We start from the raw sequence: 17,845 nt of genomic DNA, 5'->3' as shown, positions 1-17,845 counted from the left end.
AAATCACACCAGGTCGATTGCAAAGACAAAACAGCATGTTGCCATCTTCAAAGTGGAACACAAGCTCACAAACATAGCTTCAAGGTTTTTAGGTGGAATGAATCCTTAATGAATTATCCACTCAGAGCTACTCATTTAAGACAATTCCAGTGATTTGTCAGTAAACCATCTGCTCACAGCATTCTCTTGTTTCAGATGTACTCTACACTTTGATCATTGAATCGTACCATCACTTACTTTCATCATTCTCTTCTTCACTGATCTTGGGCTCAGTATTCAGACTTCAAAAGAATCTCCAACCTCAGTGCTGAAGCAAGATGACACCATCCCAGAGAGTTGCTTCCTTCCCACCAGGTTCTTGATGCCGAATGGAATGGCCACAAGGAACACACACCGACAGAACCACCAATCAAAGCCAGCCGGCCTCACTCACTGCAGTTGGGGGAGACAGCATTTCACCAGCAATGTATTCTCAACCTATAGTGTTTCTTAAATAAAAATGCACCATGAGAGGAGGGTGTCACTGGCTCAGCCAGCATTTATTGCCCATCCCCAATTGCCCAGAGGGTAGTTAAAAATCAACCACATGGCTGTGGGTCTGGAGTCACATATTGCCCAGACCAGCTCAGGATGACAGATTTCCAAGGACAGATGGTTTCTCCTGCCAATGCACAATGGTTTCATGATCATTATTAAACTCTGAAATGCAGTTTTACTTTAAAATTATATAATTCAAATACTACCATCCATTATGGTGGGATGAGAGTTCATGTTCCCAGAACATAGAGCTTCATGGATTCAGTGTTGAGCAATGATAACATGAGGCCATCACTTCTGCAAAGCACTAAGGATGACCAAACCTGACACACAAAACTGTAGAAATGGCAACGGAGGCATTTCACATCAGAACGCATTTCTTTATTGGTTCACAAATCTGACTTTTATTTCTCATTGCTACAGAGTGCATGATTCAGTTGCAATACTGATTGCTTGGTCCACTTCCCTCCCCCACCAATAAAAACAGAAGCAAAAACGTTCCAGCGATCCAATTACAAACCAGAGGAAAACTGATTCTTGGTGGAATGGCTGGAGCTCGGTCTCAGAGCCAGATGAAGAGTTGCTCCTGTGCCCATCAGCTGTTTCTATTTGCACTGAAGAGAAAATACATTCATCTCACAAAAAGAATTAGATTTCTTCAAAAGGTAAGAGAGACAAGAGGCATAGCTGTCAGCCTGCATGTGATTAACACCAAGCAGCAACGAGGGACACATCCAGTGACAAAAAGGTGGGACATGTTTCCAATGGTTTTCCCCTTGGAGATGGTACTGCCCTGCTGGGTTCCTTATTCTCCACCGCTAAGCTCCAGCAGAATCTTCTTATAATCACCAGAGCAATCCCCCTAGAAACAAGATTAAAAAAGGTTCAGTCCAGCTTGGCAGCAATGTCTGTTGGTTCCAGATAAATGAACACTATACCAAGTGGAACCATCTCCTTCCCACCATCCTTCTTCAGGGTATTGTGCATCCACCAATCAGCCAGACAGTTCCCAACTCAGCAATGTTGACACAGGAGATTGGAGAATCCTGACAGTGTGAAAGCGGGCCATTCAGCCCATCCAGGCCACACTGACCCTCCCAAAGAGGATCCTACACCAACTCAGCACTACCTCTCCCAACCCTGCAATTCCCATGACTAATCCACCTAACCTACACATCTTTACAATGTGGGAGGTAACCCACACAGACAGGGGGAGAATGTGCAAACTCTACTCAGAGGGTGGACTCGAACCCAGGTCCCTGGTGTTTTGAGGCAGCAGTGCTAACCACAGAGTCACCATGCTGCCCAGGTGAAGTGTTTTCTGCACATTTAAGCAAGGTGTCCCCCAGAAATGTCACCACCCTCAATCTGGTGGTCAAAAGATTCAAAGCTGTCCTCTCAGGACTGGAGATTCCAGACCAAGCTCAAAATACTGCAAGGCCTACATTCAGACCGCAGTGTGCACAACCCAAGCATTTGATGATTTCAAATGACTCAGCAGAACTGCAAAGTGCCACTTCCCACAGTAAGAGCGCACAAACAGCCATGTGATCGTGGCCATCACCGTTCAACCAGGGGAACATGTGATAAAGAGACCAAACAGACACCACCCCCAGCTGCTCTCTGAAAAGTGCCAAAATCTGCTAAACAATTCACATGACGTCTTTAATTCACACATTGAATGGATTCCCTCCCACAAAACTAAAAGTGGCACGGATTTAAAAAAAAGAAGTGTCATTTTCTTCTGGTCACCATTGTTACCTTGGAAGCTAACAGATGCTGGCCACTGTGCAAGTGGGTCAAGCTCAGTGGCTGATGGGATATCAGGAATCGATCACAGAGTGACACACACTGTTCTTGGACACTTGCTCACCCATGTTCATAGCAAGCCAGCCCAACTCGGTCAGGTTAGCTATGTGAATGGGGAAGGAGGAGAACATATCTTTTTGCAAAGAGGAGTTCACAGTTAGTGCCCTGTGGTGTGGGAGGCAGAGTGGGAGGCAGAGTGGGAGGCAGAGTATACAGTTTAGATTTTAGATTACTTACAGTATGGAAACAGGCCCTTCAGCCCAACAAGTCCACACCGACCCGCCGAAGCGTAACCCACCCATACCCCTACATTTACCCCTTACCTAACACTACGGACAATTTAGCATGGCCAATTCACCTGACCTGCACATCTTTGGACTGTGGGAGGAGCACCCGGAGGAAACCCACGCAGACCCGGGGAGAACGTGCAAACTCCACACAGTCAGTCAGTCGCCTGAGGCGGGAATTGAACCCGGGTCTCTGGCGCTACGAGGCAGCAGTGCTAACCACTGTACCACCGTGTGAGACCTGAGATGTTCCAGGCTAGCAGATGGTGAGCGGAGGGGGTGGGGGTGATGTTAGTGGGAGGGATGGGGAAAAATGAGGCAGTGAAGGGGTTTGTAAGAGCATTTTTGTTGCGTGCTCAGAAAAAATAAAAAAGAGTCTGTCATTGTCACTCAGCAAGCATGAGGGACACGAACTGATTCCCCAGCACTAGGCAGTTAAGCCTGACAAAACCTGGTCAAGTCCACATGAACAGTATCCAGCACGGAGGGGTATCTGCCTCATTGACAGCTTGGTTATTCCATCAGCTTCCATGTCCAACCCAAACCAGTACAGGTTACGGATCATTCCTGCTGTGTCTGAAAATTCATCAAGTCAGAGCTGAAAAACGCAGGTCAGGCAGCATCCAAGGAGCAGGGGGGAAAGAAAAAATAATAATAATAATACAACATTTTGGGCATGAGCCCTTCTTCAGGAAGCCCTAATTCATCAAGTCAGCCAAGTGTATGGAAAATGAACAAAACCACAGTGCACAACGCCACAGTCCAGGAAAATTGAAATGCAGAACACAAGACCTCAAGACAAGTCTGGAATGAAAACTGTACAATTCCAACACAAAATCAACCAAAGAAATCAAGACCTTAATAATTCCAATTCCATTCTTCACTGAAAACTTGAATTGAATTCCTTCACACTGACTTTTTTTTTTAAAAAAAATGTCATCTCAATGGTCTATTATTAACTTCAACCAGTGGTTACATTCTTCTACAATGTTCCTCATGAAACCTCTATTCCAAACACTGAGGCTGGCACTTGTACCCACATTCTAACCTGGCATTTGCCCCCCCATGTGCAGACTGTCCTCTGCAAAACAAAAAAAAACAAAAAAAAAAAGGGTTGAGATAGTCCCAGCGGCCACACCATAGCAAGTGTTGGGGCTTTGTCTCCCTCTCCTTGGCCTGGACAGGATTCTGTTACCAGACACTGAATTAGGTCACCTGTTTCTGGCTCAGCTCAGAGCCTGTGCTGTTGCAAGCTGCACGCCTGATGTTCTGCGCCAAATGCCTCCCTGTGCCCAGCCATACTCAGCCAGATCAACATTTCAGCTGGCTTCCCAACCACAATGGCAAACTGCTAACCCGAAACGGACTCCACATCCTCCCGAAAAGATCAAAAACACTATTTTGCTCCCAGAAATCAATAAACATTCCTTTCAATAAGACCACGCTCACGTGATGTTACAGGTCTCAGGCTAAGTTTCATGACACCCAGAGGGTTATCTAAGGAAGGACTCTGAAAAAAAAAGTGAACCAGTGCAAGCTGAGAAGTTTCGTTAACTCAGTGATGACTCTGTTAGTACCGATATTCCTGACTTGTCAACCCAACTTCAAAATGTTCACTTTCTGGCCTATACTGCCTTGGCATATTATACTCAACGGGTCATGATTCACCACCAACAGGTTTTGGTTAGAGTTACAATCACAAGAGCCTTCCTTCAGCTCCTTACCATTTTACAAGAACACTGTGCACTCACTCAGTCACATTCCACTCCACAGCAGTGAACACACAGTGTGCAATTGGTCTTCCTAACTGCAAGGATTCAGGGTGAGACTGCGTGACTACTTCACAGAGCACCTACGTCCTGTCTGTAATCCAGACCCTGAGCTTCCTGCTCCCTGGCCAACATCGCACACACAGTCTCACGCTTGCTGCAGTGCTCCACCCAAACTCAGCACTAGCTTGAAGAACAGCACCTCATCTTCCGCTTGGAAACTTTGCAGCCTTGTGGACTTGATATTTTCACGTTTGATGATCTTTCCCAGTCCTTTTCCCCATCTCACACACCAGGCCTTGTTATCACATGGGCTGCTCCTACAGACTCCCCATTGTCCCAGACTGATCTGGAACCTTTTCTTGGGCTGTCCAATTGTTTTACCCTCTCTCCAGCTTCACCTAGTGTTTACCCCTCCCCATCTTCTGCAGAGAAAAAAAAAAAATGTTTTCCTCATTACCAACAGTTCTGAAGGATCATTCAACCCAAGACACTTGGATTTGTGCCCACAAAATGGTGACAGACCTGCTCAGCTTTTCCAGCTATTTCTGTTTTGCTCCGAGAAAGGATCGGCCTAGCGTTACAGCAAGAACTGAGTGAAGCTTGGAATCCAGGAATGGCTGGGCCCATCTCCATGCTGGAGTTTAGAATAGCAGCGAGGGGCTGCGATGGAGAGGATAGCATTCTGTACAGGCTTGACACTGGAGATTGGTTCCGTGTGGCTGGGGAAAATAGAGAACGCAGGGACCTGGGCTCAGCATAAAGGAGGGTCGCTGACACCCATTTTGAACAATATGCTTCCCCCAACTGCCCCTCTTCCAATGCTCTGAACCCCCTCCAAACGTAATAAAGACAGAGACCCCTTGTGCTCACCTACCACCCCCCTCAATCTCCACATTCAAATCGATCACCCTTAAACACATTGGCCAACTCCAACTAGACCCCATGACCAAGAACATCTTCCCCCCTCCCCTCTCTGCCTTCTGCAAGGACTGTTCCCTTCACCAATCCTTGGTTTGTGGCACTCAGCAACCCCCACAACCCTAGTACCTTCCCCTACAAACAGAAAAGATGCTAAACCTGCCAGTACACCACCCCCCCCCCCCCCTCACCTCCATGCAGGGCCCCAAACAGTCCTTCCAGGTAAGACAGAGGTTCACCTGCCTCTCCCCCGACTTAGTTTACTGTATCCAGTGTTCCTGATGTGGTCTTCTCTACATCAGGGAGCGTGAATGTAAACCTAGGGAACGGCTCACCGAACATCTCAGCCAGGCCTGCAGGAGCCAATGTGACCTCCCAGTCACCACCCATTTTCATTCTCCCAACAACTCCCTTTCTGACATGACCATCCTTGGCCTCCTCCATTGCCGCATTGTACCAAACTGCAAATTAGAGCAACACCACCTCATCTGGTGTCTGGGCAGCCTACAACTCGCAGGAGTCAGAGTTCTCCCGTTTCAAATAAACTCCCCTTCCTCCCTTACACCAACCAGATTCATTGCTCCCACTGACCTACCCTCCAAAGAGTATCCCAACCAGACCCATTCCCCTACCTTATTACTCGACATTTACCCCAGACTAAGTGCACCTAATCTACACATCCCTGGACACTATAGGCAATGAGGATGGCCAATCCACCTGACCTGCACATCTTTGGACTGTGGGAGGAAAACGGAGCACCCGGAGGAAACCCATGCAGAAATGGGGAGGATGTCTGTGTGGAGTTTGCACAGTCACCCAAGGTTGGAATCAAACCAGAATTCAATCCATTGGCAGTAAGTAGGTACTGACTTGTCAGAGCACACACTTACCTTGATGAAAGAATACAGGGACTTGCCATACATCCTGTGAAATTCATCTTTGATGTCCAGCATATCCACTTCACAGCGAGAGACCATGACTCTGATCAAGGTATTGTCATCTGTTCCCATCCCCTAAGATCAAAGCAGCACCAGGTTAGACAGTTTGAGCTCAATGTGGGGGATGGGGGATGGATGGAAAAACAGACAGAAACTCTCCAGGAATCTAAGCTGACCTTTCAGGGCCATCCTGGAGGGAATGCCACAGTCAGCGAGGTCAACTTGGAGACCTGCTCTGGCCTCTAATGCTCATCTCTCACCATCCTGGGTTATTACATTGAAGATTCAGGAGTTATCATATATGCTGATTAGACCAACGTCATTTGAAGGATCTTGCATTCAGTTGTCTGTCAGGACAGCAGTGACTACAACTCAAACTTAAGCACAGAGACTGTGAAAGGGTATTACGGAAGTATAAGGCTTGGGTTTATTTTTCTGCATGCTTCAACAATAACCCCATCATGATGGAGTTCAGAATCCTACTGAGTGCAGCACTCCCTCAGCACTGCACCTCTGACAAAGGGAAGCTCCCTCTGCATTGCACTAAGGAGGTTAAACAGACCGAACTTTCTGACTTGAACCCACACTTGGCCAGAGGAGAGCTGTCCACTGGACCCGTGTAGTCACTACCACCGTCCACGAACCCTTGACCTAACCAATACCAAGGGGTCAACTCCTTTCGAAGCTGTTGTCATCTGGTGCCAAGATGCATTTTTATATCAAAAAGTGTCCATTTGAACAGAGTCCCTCCTAAACACTCCCCACATGAGCCTCAGCAGAGGGACTGTCACTTGGCAAACTCCAACCCAGCTTCAGCAGTGTGCAGGGAAAAATAAGTTAAAATCAACGAGCTGGAAAGGCCAGTTGAGCCATGGTCATGGGAAATGCTTTCTGCAGGCAGAAACAACTACAGTTTCTCACTGACAGTAGCAGCTCAGTTTTAGTGAAGAAAACCCATCAACAGAAACATTATAAGCTGCACACTTTTAGGCAGAAGCACTTGTGCCTTCAAAGGTCCAGGCAGCCTGTAATCACATCGACCCAATCACCTTTCATATTCAACCTGCATTTCACAGAACCAGGGACAACCCAGCCACACAGTCCTTGTGTGTAGGGGAGTTGGTCAGTGCCTGGAACATGGATGGTATTGCAAGGACAGGGATTGGAGTCCAAAGTTTATCATTGCTGTGCTGTGCTGGCAATCTCCTGCAAAATTAGATAGTAAAGCAAGTTGCACAACTCCGGGATCAAATGCTTGCGGGTTTGCAACCGACATTGGGCTGTGTGGAGTGGGCTAAACTGCATACCAGCCTGGAGCACTGTAAGGTACTGTGCCATGTAGAACTGGGCAATGCCAGCGGAAAGAATCGACTTTATTTACCTTCATGGATTTGTGCAGCCTCTCAGCAAAGTATGCTGGTCGGTTCCTCATGTTCTTCACTGGGAGAGACAGAGAGAGAGATGAAAGCCATTAGTCCTGTGAGAAAGTGCACATTCAGAGGGCAAGTACAGTCAGTCAGAGAGGGGGGAGAAAGAAAACAAAAAGGTGCGCTAACTCACCGACTGCTAATAAAGCACTCTCCAGAGAGCCAGACATCTCTCCTTTAATGCTGCTCTCAATGTCTTTGTTTGCAATGGTCTTGTATTCTTCAAAGACTGTTCAGGAAGAGAGCACACGAACGATGAGCAAGTGGAAATGCCTGTCGACAAATTAACATCAATCCTACACAGCAGGCAGGAAGCCACTGTGCTGGTCCTTCCACATAGGGAAGTGGGCACTTTACCTGCCTGCCTTCTCTCCCCAGCTCACCCTGCATCATTACACAGTCTTCAGTTCCTGGGGCCTCACACTAACGCTGTGTCCCAATGGCAGGGTGGCAGCACCTCATGGTGATGCCAGTCTCTCTCAGACACAGACAGGCAGAGGATTATTCAAAAATCAAGAAGAAATCACATTTTGCGCTGATCAGTGTCCTCAGGGAGGAGGCAGTGCTCTGCAGGCTCAAGGGTCATTCAGGACTGTTGATCATGGTGTGCTGGGTGTGCTGGGGACCCCCTCTACCCACCAGGAGCTAGGCTGGTATAGAGTCCTGAATATCAGTGCAATTCAGGATGGCAAGTGCAGAAAAAAAAAACAAGAACAAAAACCCCCTTTCGGACCATCCCTCTGGGGTAGTGTTCATGTGAAAGGCACTAACAGTGGTCTGTGTCTGTCCACACTGTGGAATTGTGGGAAACACAGTTGCACGATTGGAAAACTGGCCAACCCCCGATTATAAAACACAAGCAAAGACTAAAGCATTACTGACCTCAGCAGGATATGACACAGGCCAAGTCCACATAAATTCTTTAACCTTGGTAAACCTAGTCAGAACTTGATTAGTTGGCTCCACATAAATTCTGGAATATTAACTGAGCCTAAATAAGGACATTCCACAAAATCCTGAGCTCCCAACAAGGACTAGATTATAGGATGACGCAAGTGACACAAGGTTTGTGAAGACAGTACAGTACACATCAGAAATTGTAACAGATCATAATTCAACATACAGGTCTAATGGATGACCAATCTAGAGTGATAATTACTGATTAATAGCAGTAACATTTACACACAAGATTCCTGCTTTCTCTCTGTAAGCACCAACTTGAGAGAAATTGAGAGCTGCGAGCACCTCCAAGTTTAGCCGTCTGCATGGAGTTCTATTGTCAATCGACAGATTGGCTGTTGGAACAAGCGGTGCTGAATTTTTGTTGACTTTGTTTAGCTCTCAGTCTCAGTCTTGTTGCTATTTTTAAAATCCACTTCTACATCGTGATCCAGCATTGTGGAATAAGACAGTGGCTCAGGGAGAGGGATCACCCTTTACCCCAGTATCCCTCGGGAAAGAGAGGCCATCCCTCACCACCATCCCATTGCAGAATGCGTGCCAAGAGCTCTGGACCTTCCTTCAGAAATTAATCCAGCCCACTAGGTCCGAAAGACAGCCTGAGGGAGTGATCAGGATTCCCAGGAAGAAACAAAGCCACGTGTCTCCCTCCTGCATTGTTGCTCCTTGGGGAATTTAAGGATATGAATGAGAAGATTCCAAGCTGACAGTGACAGGGAGGGAGTTCAACCCTATCAAATTGCTCAGCTTGTCCAAGCTTGTGTGTGAAATGCCTGCCCTCAAACACTAAGTGGCTTGCCAGATATTTGCAGCAACTGTAGAGCCCATGAGCAACGATCAGGGGGGAGTTAAGGGAGGTGTCTGGATCAGGGCTTTGGCGGTCTGAGATCCCAGGGGCCAGCCCAACACGGTGATGCAGGTTCCCGGTGAGAGAGCAGGGGAGATGGACTCAGGAAGGGGAAGAGGATACTCAAGCAATGGAGATGGGATGTGCAGGCCCCACATGGTCCATCACTTAAACTGCCAAGTGTGATATTCTAGTTTGATTTATTTACTTAAAAACCCGATAGTCAGGTGACTGTAAAGTTTAAGTTTTAAACTTGGTTCTCTCTCTTTTCTGCCTTCTTGTTCAGTTTTTGTCCCTTGGTCCTTGTACTCAAGATTGTGCAGTGTCGCCACATGTAGCACTTTTCACCACACTTTGGTCCTGGAGTACAAGTGACAATAAAGTCTGTATCTTAAATGATAAGTGGGCGAGTTGGGACACAGATCATCATTGAGCTCCTCAGGCCAATGAAGTGACAGCCTACTGACGTAGCATTACCCCTCAGTTCCAATCTCCTTTCCAGTCCAACGTTCACCAGCACCAGCCAGTGGAGTCGGCTGCTCACTGTCACTTGTGGCATTGTACCGTGTCCAAATCAGAACCAACAGCTAAAGCCGCAAGAAACTCCGGCGAGGACGACAGTTTCACCGTTGGCACAGATACTCCAAACAAACATCACAAAAATTATAACAGTCAGTCAGTCATTGCTGGTGCTGCTAACTGCTCAGTGAGAAGCCAAGGCGTGTGTGCACGTGGCATGGAGAGTCAATATTCCCAGGAAACTCAATCTAATGTTCCATTGGGACCCCACAACAACATGAATCCCTTCCTTGGTACGGTATGGTGGAAAAGACCCCTTTCTGACTGCAGGCAATACCTGGACATGCAATTTTTGTTCAATTACACTTCATGATGTGAAGGCTGAGCTGTGACTGCCTCAAGGCATCTGATACAGCTTTGCAACAATGTGAACAAACTCTTAAACTGGCAAAACCTTTTCTATTCAGACAGTTAAAGAAGAGGTTGGTGTGTGACTGGCCACTCCCAGCTCCCTTTGCCAACAGGCACAGATTTGGGATTTGTGCCCCTCCCAGCCAGTGAGAGCTGCTCTGTGTGGTGTTCTCCTTGAACACATTTGAAGATGCAGTCCCATTTCTAACCAACAGGCTGCGATAAAGCAGCAGATTTGGTCAGACCTTCAAGGACACAATGTGAGATTCACACCGGGAGTGAGAGTGAGTCAGTGTTTCGCTGCCATGGGAACACAGTACAGCAGAGTCAACAACTGCCACTCGATACAGAAAACTCAGCGGTGGCCCAGTATACAGCACTCAGGCCTCAGAGTCAGCAGGTTGTGGGTTCATGTCCCACTCCAGACAGACTCATGCACAGAATTCACAAACATAGCCAGGACTGGACTGAGGCACCTTTCAGATGAAAGGTACAGATTCCATCACATGACTGATCGCTGCCCTGAACACATGACCCCCTGGAGGCTGCAGGCTCCACACCCAGCTTCTGTGGGAATGTCTGTTTTTACACATCTAACTGCTCTTAAACACCATGGGCAGCACGGTGGCACAGTGGTTAGCACTGCTGCCTCACAGCGCCGGAGACCTGGGTTCAATTCCCGCCTCAGGTGACTGACTGTGTGGAGTTTGCATGTTCTCCCCGTGTCTGCGTGGGTTTCCTCCGGGTGCTCCGGTTTCCTCCCACAGTCCAAAAGATGTGCAGGGTCAGGTGAATTGGCCATGCTAAAATTGCCCGTAGTGTTAGGTAAGGGGTAAATGTAGGGGTATGGGTGGGTTTCGCTTTGGCGGGTCGGTGTGGACTTGTTGGGCCGAAGGGCCTGTTTCCACACTAATCTAATCTAATGACTGGATTTATTTGTAATGCACATCCAACAGTATCTATGCCAAACTGGACAAATAGATTTCCCAGACATTTTTGTTACAATTAGCACTGCTGCCTCATCACACCAGGGACCTGGGTTCAATTCCAGCCTCAGGAAACTGTGTCTGTGTGGGGTTAGCACACTGCCCCTGTGTATGTGTGGGTTTCTTCGCGCAGATACTAAGATGTGCAGGTTCGGTGGATTGGCCACAGCAAAGTCAGGGTTACAGGGATAGGATGGGGTGGGACACTCTTTGGAAGGTGGGCTGAAAACAATCCATTAAGTGGGAAAGCAGGGCTATGATTCGGTGTAACCCAGTGGACAGCCAAAAAGGAGCACAAAAGGGGAGCAGACACCATAGATAGGGAAGGGATCGTCTGTCAGCGGGGACACAGTGGCAGCATCACAGCCTTCAGATCCTTGGCCGGTTTCTGTGAAAGAATAACCCAACTGGCAGGACAGGACTTCCCAAAGGATTCCCTGGGTCAGCACATCCCCCATTCTCATCAACACCAGCGAAACTCTGCTGTCAGTGCCTCTTATCAGAAAAGATTCAAGGGTCAAAAGCAACAGAGAGAACAGGAAAAGGCTTCTCTGGTTGGATGTCAGCACCACATTGGTGTTGTCAGGAAGAGACAAGCTGCGTGGAAACACAATCAACTGGGTTGGAGGCCCAACTGGTGTACCCTGCAACTCCAGCACAACCTCCTTACTCAGATACTCCTGGTCTCCTTTCATACGCGAGAGGGTCTAACGTGGGAAACAAAGGAGCATGCAAGCTCGGGAAAGGAAATCGGCCATTTGGCCCCTCAAACCTGCACCACCATTCATTATCATGGCTAGCATAGAGCTCAGTACCCTCAATCTGCATCCCCCCTGATCCCACACCTCTGCAGCCCTGCAGTCCCAAGAGCTGGATCGGCCTCCTTTTTGATAACAATGTTCTGGCCCCAACACCTTTCCAGTAGGGAATTCCACAGGCTGAGTACTCTCTGGGTGAAGAGACACCGGAACATCCTTCCTGTGTTCACCCAGACTGGTCCGGTCAGAATTTACCATTTCTAGGCAAATCACCCTCTGCTCAATCTTTCCTCATCTCCAGTTAGCAGAATTCTGACTAACTCGGTCTCTCCTCCTCGGTCAGTCCCGCCACCAGCGGCACTCCCTCCATCACCAGAACATCCTTCCTCAGAGACCGAGACCAAAACCCCACACAGTATTTCAGGAGTGGCATCGCCAAGTGCAGCCAGACATTCCTGTTGCAGGAAATCGAACCCTCTCACTATCAAAGGCCCATGTGCAGTTTGGCATCTTCACTGCCCACAGTACCTGCACACTCCCTTTCAGAGACTGGAGTACCCCGGGCTCACTAAACATTCCCCCATCTCAGTATACAGCCAAATAATCATCAGACTCTCTATTTTTGCTACCCAAGTGAACCACCTCACATTTATCCACATTAACAAGCACTCGGCCTGACCAAGTGACACTGCATCATGTCTGCACCCTCCTCACAGCTCACCCTCTCACCCAGCTGTGAGGGAGTGCGTAAAGAATCCCTTCAGCGTGGAAACAAGCCCTTCAGCCAAATACATCCACACCAACCCTCCAAATCTATTAGCTGCAAATCTGGAGAGCTTCCCTTTACTTCCCCCATCTAGATAGTCAGCATAGACTGAATTGGGATGGACCGAGCACTGATCCCTGTGGGACGCCTGTGGTTCAGAAACAGACTGATTTATTCCTGTCTGCTAACCAATATCGTAACTTCTCTATGCCCTACTCCCAATCTCACAGGATTTAAAATTTTACCCATTCATCTCTTACTTGGGACTTGGTCAAAACCTTTACAAAAAAAGTCCAAATAAACAACATCCACCCCTAGCTGCCCTGGATCAATTCTACTCGACAAAATCCTTCTATTGATTTGTCAGGCATGACTTACCTGCTGACTGTGAAACGGTCTCCGAAATGCTCTGCTATAAAATCCTTCCCCATGGACTGGAGCATTATCCTCACCACCAGCATCAGCCTCATTAGTCAACAATCACGTGTTCTCTTTGCAAATAGCGGGGTTATGTTAGCTACCCTCCAATCTGTCTGCACTATTCCAGAGTCCAAATCATCTTCGGAAGGTGAACACGAAGACATCTATTACTTGTACAAACGTTTCCTGAACTATTGTGGGATGATCAGGTCATGGGGATTGGTCAGCCCTCAATCCCATCAATTTCTCCAGGACTGTTTCTCAGCAGCTGCTCGATGGCCTCCAGTTCCTCGCTCCCCCAGGAAACCCTGTGTTCCCCGTCATTTCTGGGACGTGACTCATGTCCTCCTTTTGTGGAGGCGGAGGCGAAGTACAGGTACACAATCTTTTATCCAAAATCCTTGGGGCCAGTTGTTTTTCGGATTTTGGAATAAATGACATTTTCACAACAAAGTAAAATAAAGGTGACCAACAGCAGACCCACGTGTCAATAGCACAGAATTAATGCCTGTCAGTGCTGGGCCGTGCTGCCATGTCACATCGCAGTGGTTTGACTCGGTGTGGAGTTGGCTCACCTGTTCCTACGCCAAAATGACCCTCCACGAGAAACATTTCCAAATTTGGATAACGAATCATGTACCTGCACAAATTCACTTAGTCAGCCATTTATTTATTCTCCGTGATAAATCCCCGGACTGTGAGACATCTGCACTAACTTTCACAGAGGTTTTTCGCGTCAGGAACTTGTCGATCAGTTCACATGTTCCCCACAGGCTTTTTCCTCGCATTGTTTTCCCCTTCTTAAATGAATCCCTCCGTGGCTGAAATCTAAACGGTTGTCCATTGTCCTGTCAGTTGTCCATGCTTTCCCAGTTGGTATGCCTCTAATACGGTGTCTCCCATCCCTCCTCTGCCATAGTTTAAGTACCGCTCTCTCCACACTGTTGTGCCACACAGAGAACCAAGTTTCAGCTTGACTCATTCCATCTTTGAAGGTTTGCTATTGCCTACCTATGTGTGGTCATTCCTTTCAGGAACATCTCCCAGTCAGTCACTGCTGACTCAAACCTCAGACCATTTTAATTTCCCTAGAGATTCAGAATCAGTCTCTGTATCAACTCCCTCCCCCACCATCTCAGTGAAGAATTCTAATCAACTTAGAGTCATTCCTCCCCAAGGCATGTCTTACAGCTACATTACCAATTACTCCTTTCTCACAGTATCACCCCCCCAGTCTGTGACAGCCTGTTCTCTAGCTGGTTCCTCACTGTATCAGTCCCAGTGAGCTATCCCTGTGTACACTCAAGCATCGTGATTCACTCGGTTCATCCAATAAAAAGTTAATAATTTACCACAGGTACCTTGGATTTGCTGTTTAATGCCATTCCCCACTTCACTACAGACTGGTGGTCTCAATGTCACCCACACAGGTTTTTGGCTGTTTCTTACTTCCTCAATGCTACTCACACAGTTTTGACACTGTTCCAGTGTTTTCCATCTGACAATGTTGTGTTGCTATCCCCTCTAACTGGTAATCCAACCACACTGTCTCTTCCTTTTTGTGTCCGTCCTTCTGAAATACTGAGAATGCCTGGATGTTGGGTTCCCATGCCGACTCACCTTGCAAACATCTCCATAATCCCTATCTCCTATCTTTTTGCAGAATGAATTCATCCAATTTATTTCAAATTATCTATACATACCTTGCCCCATTTCCACTTTAGGAAATGTGGCTTTGTTGGATGCTGGCCTTTTATCCCTCTGCCTAGCACATCTCTTATACCCTTTGCTGTTTTTTTGTTTTAGTCAGTCATTCCCCTTCCTCCAACTCATTGCACAGGTCACCAACCCCTTGACAGTTTAGTTTAAACCCTCCCTAATCAATTCCCTAAACCTCCCCCCACCACCTCCCCTGTAGTATATCAGTCACAGTGCTGCCCTAGTCTGACTTGTCCACTTTACACTACTCCCAGTACCCCAGGAACCTGTAACCCTCTGCCCACACCATCTGACATCTCCTAACCTCTGTCCAGCAGCAGTAGCTGCAGCACCCTCAGCTCACGACTTTAATAGGCCTCATTTTCAGCTTATTTCCTAACTCCTTATGTTCTGTTTGGACATGATCCTTGTGTCATTGGCACCAATTGATATCATGGCCAATACCTCTTCATGCAGGACGTCCTGTAGGCTTTGTTAGCTGCTCTCTCCATTTGTCCTTCCACCTTCCATGACATGTGCACATCTTTATCCAGGTCCCTGCAATCCTGCACCTTGGATGTAATACTGTCTCTCCGGGATCTTTACATTGTGAAAGAATGTGAGGTGATACATTGGCAATGAACCTGATCCACCACCTGGCCCAATATGCCCATGTCCCTCTGAAATACTATTCAAATTACAACACTTCAACTTATCTGCAAGTTTGCGTTCCAGCTAGTGAAAGGCTTACCTCTCCGCAAATGGACTGGGTTCCGGACACACAGAACACTCAGGAAAGCAACTTCATCTGTGCCCCACTGCTTCTCTCCTGCTTCATACAGCACCTGGTTTACAATCAAAAGCAACACAAAACACATTGCAGTGAGACAGTACAGAGAATTAGCCTTCCTGGTCAGAGGTCACCCACTGGAGAACAATGGCTGAATAATGTCTCTGAAGACAGCAAGAGGCCCACAGTCAGGCACACACTCGTGAACAGGCTTTGGAAGTGCTCACGATAACGTGGAGGCTTTGTTTTGTTCTTAACAAAACAGGCATTTCATTTGGCATTTCAGAAGGGCCCACTGGACGAGTTAAAGTGTGGGAAGCCACTGTCAGACAGGAGTGAGTGAGTGAAAAAAAAATGAAGCATTTCTGCTCATTCTGACTGGGGAAGGAGGACACACACACACACACACACACACACCACTCAGGTCCTGTTTTAAACCACCCAATACCAAGATAATTGGACACAGAACAGTGGACTCAAGGGAGGGAGGCAGCTTGTCGACTCAGACCCTACAGAACCCAGATTGTCAGCTACTGACATGATCGGTGTTCACGGTGCACAGTGCTGTTCCAGATGTACTGATTGCTCTGTGCTGCTGCTTCAGGAAGTAGTGCAAGGCTGGGGGCAGGGTGGTTGCATTAAATTAACACGCCCCCCCGAGCAGTCATTCCCATCAGGCAGAATACAACCACATTGCTGAAATCAGAGCCACAGTCATGCTTTTCAAAAGCAAAAATGTAGATAAATTAAATTTGTAGTTCACAACATTAAACTCCAACTCAGTCAGTGTACACAATTCCTCAAGGCAACAGCTCTCTGCATCCCATTACAACACCTCCCAGTGGAGCAGAGTCTAGTGGAGTTGCCAGCAAACAGGACTGATCGCACCATGGACAGTGCTTTGACCTTTTGGGACTGAGTGCTCCTGCCAATGTCTTAGCTGCTGTGATCAAAACCTTGCAAAGAGGATTATGTCAGAGGGGGAGCGGGGTGGTTGGAAACATAGGTTAAAGAAACAGCACAGCACAAGATTCAACTCGGAACAATATCCAGCTGTTGGGAACAGGACAGAGGCAGAGGGAAGCGAGAGTGCAGAGGATCAGGACATCTTTGTGCATCAATCACACGTGGGGATGCAGCTACACTATCTGGAATTAACACAGTCAAACCATGACCATGAATCCACTGTCCATTATCAGAAAAACCAACCTGAATTCACCAAAGTCCTTTTGGCAAGGAAGTCAGCCACCTTTCTGGGTCTGGCCCTTAATTGCCCTTTGGCTAATGCAGGATGGGCAAGTGACCCCCTTGTCTCATGATTGATCATTAAAAAAGTGTACAGTAGGAAAAGGTAAATGGAATCCTGGCATTTATTGCCCATGGACTGGATTATAAAAAAAGTGTTGTTCCAATTATATAAGATATTGGTTAGACCACACCTGGGGGAGTGTGGACAGTTTTGGTCTCCTTACTTGAGGAAGGATGTGGTGACACTGGAGGCAGTTCAGAAAAGGTTAATCAGATTGATTCCAAGGATGAAAGGGATGTCATACAAGGAGCATTTGAACAGCTTGGGTTTGTACTCACTCGAGTTCAGAAGAAGGAGGGGGAAATCGGATTGAAGTATATAAAATGCAAGAGGGTTTGATAAAGGTGAACTCTGAACAGATGTTTCCCCTTGTGAGATTATCTATGACCTCTTGTTCAAGTCAGAGAAATAAAGTTCAAAACTGAGATGAGGAGAAACTGCTTCTCTCAGAGGGTTGGGAATCTGTGGAAATTGTCACAAAGCTGCTCCCTTTTTTCTGAAAGCTGTTCCTTTTCTCAAGGACGCTGCCCTTGTTGTTTTTCCAGAGGGGTTGTAAACAGCTCCTGGTTCCTAAGGCAGTTCAGAAAAGGTTAATCAGATTGATTCCAAGGATGAAAGGGATGTCATACAAGGAGCATTTGAACAGCTTGGGTTTGTACTCACTCGAGTTCAGAAGAATGAGGGGGGATCTGA

General features: G+C 47.3%; 1 protein-coding gene across 2 annotated transcripts in view; it reads right to left on the bottom strand.

The window, feature by feature from the left end:
- Window positions 1–896: 896 nt before the first annotated feature.
- anxa4 (annexin A4) overlaps window positions 897–17,845 on the bottom strand; it is a 49,200-nt gene continuing 32,251 nt past the window's right edge. For both annotated transcript variants that reach the window (XM_043681196.1, XM_043681195.1), the window contains exons 9-13: window positions 15,805–15,898; window positions 7,822–7,917; window positions 7,643–7,701; window positions 6,214–6,336; window positions 897–1,399 (exon numbers count right to left, since the gene is read on the bottom strand). In XM_043681196.1, the coding sequence (XP_043537131.1) occupies window positions 1,343–1,399; window positions 6,214–6,336; window positions 7,643–7,701; window positions 7,822–7,917; window positions 15,805–15,898 (429 nt within the window). In that variant the 3' untranslated portion in view covers window positions 897–1,342. The remainder of the gene's footprint in view (window positions 1,400–6,213; window positions 6,337–7,642; window positions 7,702–7,821; window positions 7,918–15,804; window positions 15,899–17,845) is intronic.

This window comes from Chiloscyllium plagiosum, chromosome 42, assembly GCF_004010195.1.
Source record: "Chiloscyllium plagiosum isolate BGI_BamShark_2017 chromosome 42, ASM401019v2, whole genome shotgun sequence".
NCBI lineage: Eukaryota > Metazoa > Chordata > Chondrichthyes > Orectolobiformes > Hemiscylliidae > Chiloscyllium > Chiloscyllium plagiosum.
Note: the sequence above shows the minus strand (reverse complement) of the source record. Positions and strands in the feature narration are given on the sequence as shown.